General features: G+C 39.8%; 1 protein-coding gene across 1 annotated transcript in view; it reads right to left on the reverse strand.

Moving 5' to 3' along the window:
- Positions 1-8,172, reverse strand: part of eif2b3 (eukaryotic translation initiation factor 2B, subunit 3 gamma) — a 32,141-nt gene extending 23,969 nt beyond the window's left edge. The window contains exons 1-3 of the mRNA XM_035169914.2: positions 7,845-8,172; positions 6,177-6,346; positions 4,892-5,046 (exon numbers count right to left, since the gene is read on the reverse strand). Of these exons, the coding sequence (XP_035025805.1) occupies positions 4,892-5,046; positions 6,177-6,324 (303 nt within the window). The 5' untranslated portion in view covers positions 6,325-6,346; positions 7,845-8,172. The remainder of the gene's footprint in view (positions 1-4,891; positions 5,047-6,176; positions 6,347-7,844) is intronic.
- Between the last annotated feature and the right edge of the window lie 239 nt (positions 8,173-8,411).

Raw genomic sequence — 8,411 nt, forward strand, 5'->3', positions numbered from 1 at the left:
TGTATTTTAGCATTTCATCTTCTGGAGATTATCCATATCACCTTAATCTATTTTCAGAAGTGACCTCCTTTGATATCTTTGTTACTCCACCAAAACCTACATTAGTCACTTGTGTCTGTGGGTGCGCCCACATTTGTGTGTATGTGTGCGGTATCCATCTGTGTATCCAGTGATGAAGGCTGTCAGCATAAGGACTAATCCCACCATTAGCACCAGCCACCTTAATGACAGAGGCATCTTTACTCACTCTGTGACTAAGAGAGAAGGAAAGAGACTGAGTGAGAGGAGAGGGGCGGCATTTAATGAGGAAGAAGAGCACACGTGTGAAGAATTTACAGCCATTCTCAAAACGACAGAAGACAGAATGGGAAAGGAAAGATAATTTGGAAGTATAACAAAATGTAAAGATGGATGAAGGGATGCAGGATAGACTCAAGGATAGAGAACAGGAGGCAATACCAGAGTCAATCTCTACCTGTCATCAAAGAAATACTGGAACAATTTGATTCACTGAAGCTTATAAAACTACATGCAGGCCATCAAGAGCATATGAATTAAGTGAATTGTATCTGCATCTTAGGATATTGCAGCAATCACCTTAATAGCTGAAAATAAATAATGATCATCTATATGAGAAAGTAGAGAAACGCTGAACCATCCATCTATTCTATGTTTTCAACATTTATATTTGCTCAAAATAAAATATTGGTGAAAATAAAGTTAGCATACCTCAGCAGTATTTGGCAAATATTGATTATATATGATGTGATTTTTGTTTAAGAACATAAGGAAGCACTAACCTGATTTTCACCATTTTTAATGAGTATTGATGATCAGCAAAGCTACCAAGCATGAAAGAATCCACTTAAATAAGATGTGAACTGTTTTTAAATGTTGAACAGTAGAGTTCTGTGTGTGTGTGCGAGTGTGTGTCAGTGAGGGTGGTATCACTGGGGTCAAGGGTCATGCAGTTGACCTAGAGGTAACTCTGAGTATAACCTGGTCTGGCCCTGGCGACAGGAAGCTGCCACATGCTGGAGGTGTCTGTGGGAGACCTACTGACACTGAGACCTTTCAACACTCTTCTCCCTCTATCACACGCAGGCAAGCTCACACACATGTTCAGGGAGAGAACACACAAGGACGTGTGTGCACACATACACACACACACACACATGGGGGCCTGCACAATCGCCACACACAGGCACTCACTCAGGCGGCAGCAGAGTGGAGTCAGCTGGAGAGACAGAGACACTTTGGCCTTTCAACAGCCAGAATCTCTGGACAGGTCAGGACCACACACACTGATACACAGACACACAGACACACACAGACGCCTCCCTGGTAACTGACTTCATTCCAAAATGAAAAGGACTGGAGGGGCGCCGCATACTCAGCACGCACTAAATTGTAATGACCCCATTTCATAATGACGACATCATGCGGATTCAAAACTCAATGCATTACTACACTATGCGACATCATTTTCTGAATTTATAGTGAGGTCAACATGACATTGTTCCTGTGACCAATATGATCATGGATTATTCTCCGATCTGTATAAGCTTTAGGTCGTGTCTACAGTCCTTGTGTCATTTTCTGACTTCTTCAGTTAAAAATGACAACCATCACCTATTAATTTACACATTGTTGTCTTCATTAGTCAAACTTATGTTTGTTGTAAAAAAACAAACAACTGACAATTCTGACAATGCTTCATTCTTAAATCTTCAATATTTTGGAAAATAAAAAGATGCTCACTTTAATATTTAGACCTGGAAGTTTTAACAACGTTTAACCATCTGAAAAAAACTGAAACTATTAAATAGTGGATTCTTGTTGTAGTCGCTTAAAACAGAGTTAAGAATTAACAATAGAGAAGTCACTGTAGAATAAAAGCTTTGAGGGCCAGTTTCATTTGCATTCTTCTGGGTAAGAAGGCATGATAAGCTAATGCTTCAGCCTACACCTTTTGGTCCATACATTTTCTTTACTCTTTTACTTATTTAGCTATTTTGTAAACGTATTGCCTTGCTTTTTTTATTGGTAACAAATCCTTTGTTAAAAAAAATGTGTGGATCGAAATAAACTTAAAATGAACTGAAATGAAAATGGACTTTGCCCAAACCTTGTCCTTGCTTAACATCGACTTCCTTGAAATATTTAGTCTGAGCTCTTGTTTGTTACGGGACAAAGAGAAAACAGGTGGACATGGCTGGGGGAGGAAAGAACGAAGACGGGAAGTAATACAAAGGAACTCTCATATAAGCATGTTTACTGTGTCCCTCTCATGAAAATCCTCAGCTCAATCTCTCACTCCTCCGTCTCTCTTCACCCTTTATCATGTGGCTTACAAGCTGACGAACATATTTGAACCTTTGAATCTTCATTTCCAATGTATATATGGCTCTTTTGACCTGCATAGACCCATTCTGCCAGGTGATTAAGCCTGAGTGATAATACATATGTCAAAGGGGCTTTGAGCGTACAAAGCGAAAAGACCACGTAAAGTACTCCTTTCACTAGTTAGGATTATTGTGAAAGAGCGCAGCAATAATCAGGCATATCCGTCCACTTTTGTGTAACATCGCTGTTTGAAGAGCGAACAAAATAAAATATGCTGCTTGTAATCTCTCTTTTCAGTAATCAGGAGGAATGACCCACTGTGCTCACCCAGAGTGAACACTGATTCCTGTGAGCATTTTGTTTGATAGGATACACCAAATCCCCTCATCGGAGGCTGTTTGTGTAAAGGGATGAGTGATTGTGTACGTGTGTGTGTGTGTCTATACTGTACTCATGCATCAGTTTGACAGTTTGAGTGATCTCTGTGCTGGGATTTGGCAGGCCACGGTTACGGTTCTTCACTCATCACCCATCCAGTGTGTGAGTGTGTGTAACTCAATGCCCCTAATCTAGCTGGCTGCTCAAAGGATTAGGAACTTGACTATTCTCAATGGGAGCATGCTGGAGCTAGTCCTATTTAAGAGTGTGTGTGTGTGTGTGTGTGTGTGTGTGTGTGTGTGTGTGTGTATGTGTGTGATGTGTGTGTGTGTTGCATCTGTGAAAGAGCTTTTGGGTGAAGAGAAAAAATAAGAATCTGAACAGACCTATTCAAATGCCAGAGGAAAAAAACATTTAACTCACGTGTCACAACAAATATGGCATTTTGAGTATTTGATCATTCTTTTCAAAAGCAACGCCAACGGATTTTGTTGTAATGAATGTAATGAACTGCAGTGGCAGGACAATTAGCTCTTCCAACGTTTGATGTGGCACACTCTAAATACAAAAGGTATCTGTAAGCACATTTCAGTGATGTTTGAACTGGGACCATTGGCACTGAGGATATGTGGAGAATAACTCTTTTCAATTCTTAATTATACGATATAAATCAAAATCAATATTTCAGCCAAGATTGGTTTTAAATGAAATAAAGAAGCTGATAGATTAAGCTGCGTGAGTTGGTTTTGTTTCACAAAATGTTCTGACACCAAACTGCATGTGTTCTGTTACTGACTAAATGTTTTCAAACAAATTCATTTTCCTCAAAAATATATATATATATATATAAAAAAAAGTGTTTTTGGTTTGATCCCTGTTTCAGAAACTTGTACCTGCTGAGTTCCTGACTGTATTTGCATTTTGTACTGAAACAAAGATAATTTTCAAATAGAGACCGGTTATATAGGAACTTTTACTTTATAGAAAATATGCTTTTCCTAGGCTTTCCTGATTTTCTTAGTATAAGTTCTAGGTATTTGGATATATGATAACGTTTATGGTTAAAGTGTATAATATCAAACACATTTCTTTTTCATATGGGCTTGATTAAAGACATCTTAGGAGTCATTGCCAAAAAAAACCCTGTTTTTTTAATGGTGTATTTCAAATAATATTTGTTTTAAGTACTAATCAGTTTCGGAGTCATGGAAGACAATTATTGTAACTCTTGAATAAATAAACTCCCCCTGACCGTGTAGAAAACAGCAATTAAAACTATATGAAAATCCTTGATAGCCAAACTACAGCAAAAGCCTCAGAAATATATTTACATTTCTAAGCTCCACAGAGCCTGAGAGAGAACATGTTTTAATGGCCACAGGAGGCCAGTCAGACCAATGGCATATACAAAGGGATGACATATAACCAAATACAAATGTTGCACAGATGTGCATGACTACAGGATGAGAGTAAATGGTGCACTGGGTAAACTGGCAGCAGAGGGAGTTTGAGTCTTAACCATGACCTCATCTGTTTAGAGAGTATTGGATGGAGGGATCAGCAGGCAGGATACAGAGGGGTCTGGAAATTAGGGTTGGGGGTCATGGATAGCATGTCAGCATGTCAGCATTTGAAAACCTGTGTGTCTGTGTATGTTTGTGTGTATTTTAAAAAGGTGAAATGAGGCACTTCAGCAGCCTTGACCATCCGGGAGAGGGAAAGGCACGGATGAGTGGTCACCCAGCAGTACACACAAAGCCCCCCTCAAACTCCCCCACAATCTTTATCGTTTTTCTCCTCTTCCGCAGAACTTTCTGCAGTTTTCTTTGCATAGAGTTGACATTATACACAGGAGAACAGCTTCTCTCATTAAAACAATAATGGCTTGCATTACAGTGGTAACTGGTGGGTATGTTGTGTATTGTTTAGCCATCTCTGCCAAGACTGAGGGAAGCAGTGCTGCAGTGGAAGAATGGAAAACAAACTAATGTTTTAATCATTGTATTATTAAAACAATAACTTAAACTACTATTTAATTGTGTTCATAGCTGCTAATAGTAAGTCATCCACACACCTGAAATTACATAACATCATTATTTCTGCAGAAACAATTACATGATTGACTACAACCACGGCTTATAAATAAATAAATAATTAGGCCACATACCTTGATTTTCTGCTGGATGTGTCTGAGTGCGTCTGCAGTCCCCATGTCTCCATCTTCCTGGATACAAACCACATCCAGCTTCATCTTCACCTCCTTAATTTTTTGGTCTGTGCTCATCATCTTCTGGACCTCTTTGGTGGTGATCACTATCACCTCTGAAGACACAGTTTAAAACAAATATTTAGACATTATTCACAGTAGATAACCAACACAAGCTGTTATGATGGATTTGAACAAATAAAAAAGGTCACCAGGACCTATGAATCTATACTTTTGCTTCCAAAAAGCTTTTAAAAACCTAAATTAGTGCAAAGATGAAGAAACTGGTCCTCATTGAATATCTACAGTATGTAATTATGACACAACCTATCCCTTACATCACGCTAAGACCACTGTTCTGCTTTTTTATAAGAGTGCATCTACTTTAAATGGCCTGGTCTGCATACAATGTTTTCCAGCGGGCATTTGTTCCCTCTAGCTGTGTCAGCCTAGTAAAACCAAATTGCAGAGCTTTGGCTAGCTGGCTGCACACAGTAAACTACTGGCCACACAGGATGATTATGTATAGAGTGTTTTATTTAGGTGAGTGAGGACCTACAGGCTTTTATAAAGAACAGCCCTGTTTACTGGCAAGAACAGCGCACTACAACAGATCCCTTTATACGCCCAGCGTTTTGGACCCACTGCATGCTGCAGCGCAAGAGGCAAAAGTCTGGACTGTAAATCTAGACAGGAAATGCACACCTGACAATGGCTGATGATGTGCTGACAAGCTGGTAAAAGTATGACTGCAAAAAGCAGCACAATTGTAAATTTAATAGGTTTTACGCAGTGAAAGGAGCAGCGAAATGTTCCTGGAGGCAATTTTGCGCACGCACTCGCTGTGCACCCACCAAGAGTGGAATTGAGACCCATAACTGGTCTTGTAATTAAAATGTTACAGCTTCGGTAAAGGTGTGGTACAGTTTTAAACGATCAGTTATATTTTATTTCACTATGTTTTAACACAGGTAATCAACACTAATTTAATTTAGTGTAAATTTTCTTGTCGTAAAACAGGACGGGACATGAGCCATTAAGAACTCGTTAAATTTAGAAGCAGATCCAGACAAAGAGTTGGATCTAGGAATACTTATGTTCACTTTTTTTTAAGGCAAAGTCCCAGTTATACTGATACCACTCTATTCAGTAATCGTGGCAGGACTAACACAAACAGGGCTTATCGATATACAGTAGTTTCTATAGTATAAACACATAATAGTATCATGAAAATCCCAGCTCTTACCTTCAAAGCCAACCCTCTCCAGCAGGTTGAGCGGGTACCACATGAGGGGTCTGTTGCCAATGGGCAGCATAGGCTTGGGGGTGTTGTATGTCAGATCAGTCATACGAGAGCCCCCTCCAGCCGCCATCAGCACCGCCTGGAGCTCCATGATATCTGCCGGGGATGGATGGCTACGAGTTCCGATAAAAAGATAGATTAGGAGAGTTAGATTTGAGTGTGGAATAGAGCTGAAATATGCATTTCACCCATACAATCTGTGCCGTCAATACAACATGTGCTTATGACAATACATTACAAAACAGTGCAGTTATTAACAGAGGGTGCATTCAAATTGTCAACTTTGCTTATGAAGGTTCCTAACAGAGTGAAATGACCCGGAAGACCCGCATCAGGCACCATAATAAGATCTGTTCAAATTCTCTAAATGATAAGGAAAGCAGCTTAAATGCTTCCTATCCTATCCCCTGTTGCATAGGAAGCACAGAATCATCCTTTATGAAAGGAAAGGACCAACACGCCATCCCACAATTCATTGCGGCCGTAACATTTAAAAGGACGAATCGTTGTAGCTGCACCTGGGCAGACCCATGTCAATGTCAAAGAAAACAGAACAGCTGTTCTATTCTCCTGACATGATCCAGAACTGATCCTCACGTGATTGTCTGAGCTCCTGATTTCTTTCCAGGAGTCACAGTGAACAAGCATATTTAACTTATAGTTCGCAATATCATCACCATAACCAAATATAAATAAAAATGTGCAGATACAAAACCCTCTACTTAACAAATATCCATCAATCAAATTGGATATCTAAAGCCCATATTCACAAATCTGGGCATAACAAGGTGTGACATCCTAGTCTGTTCTTAACCCTCATCAAGAGTGAGGAAAAACTACAGATAGGGGAAAAGAAAAGTGGAAAGAGGGATCATCTCCCAAGACGGACAGAAGTTCAATACATGCTGCAAATGTAGAAAAAGATCAAAAGCACTAGACCAGGAAACTATAAACTTATGTATAAATAACACTTACTCTTGCCCCTTGCTCAGTATTTAATTTTTTCAAATATTATTCTAATGGCTTTAACTATTTCTGCACACACAGACTTTTCACACTGCAGATGTTTTTCTTGTGTTTACCCTGTGATATTAGTTTTTATTCCATTCATATCTTTCTATATTTTTTTTTATATTTCCCTACACTTAAGTATTATTATCCTTACACTTGTTATTACCAACTGATGCCTATTTTTTACACTCCATTGTGGGACTAATAAAAGGATTCTCTTATATTATCTTATGATTATTACTAAATGTTCCCTCTGTATAAACAGAAAATATATGTCATTGGGTGTCAGGAGGTCTACATACAGTCTATCTGCTCTTATAAATAAAGTGAGGTGAGTGTACGTGGGGTCAGATGTTCTCCACATTAGACTTCAATGTCGCCTACATGACACACATATCGATCACTGTCGTTGGCATGAGCATTTCTTCCTTCATTATACCGGAGTCTGGTGTGTTTTGAACACAGTGATCGTGGCTGTCACTCGAGTAAAGCATCATCGAGCTGTGCACCAGGGCATGTGTTCGAGACCCACTGCTAACAGAGGCAACAACATGGCAGCAACAACAAGGTAAATCATTGGGTATTGATAGATGAACGTACCTGTCAGAGTCTCCTCGGCCCCCGCGGATCAGCTGCCTCTGGAAATGACAGCTGTGGAAGAAGACGCATGTAACTTAGTTGCTGTCCAGGTTGTTAGCACTTGGCTAACGGTTAGCACGGAGCCGCACACGCCGCTTCACAGACACTTCAGAGAGAAACCGGACACGTCCTCTGAAGAGAAAACACTCAGGTGGAAAAACTGCAAGAGAAGAGTTGAATTACTCTCAGAACCGCGTGATGGGGTTTGTGTAAAGGAAGCTAACAGCTAGCATCGTATGATGACATCTGCGGGCTTTCAGTGAAATACGTCCGTGTGGAAAAGGCACTTCCTCCGCTTAAAGGTTCCTACCACCGAGAGGAGAAGAAGAAGCAGGAGGAAACCTCATCATATGTTTCTACAGGTTCACACATATTACTTGCAATTAAAAGTACAGTAGGTTACTAATTCAACCAGTTCAGTGAAATGTTCACATTAGCAAACACTAAACTCAATGTAACAGGAGAGTCTGGCTTACAGCAGAGTCTGAGTCTGACTGGGTGTGCGTCCGTTAACTCATCTCAACTTAA

This window comes from Hippoglossus stenolepis, chromosome 11 (assembly GCF_022539355.2).
Source record: "Hippoglossus stenolepis isolate QCI-W04-F060 chromosome 11, HSTE1.2, whole genome shotgun sequence".
NCBI lineage: Eukaryota > Metazoa > Chordata > Actinopteri > Pleuronectiformes > Pleuronectidae > Hippoglossus > Hippoglossus stenolepis.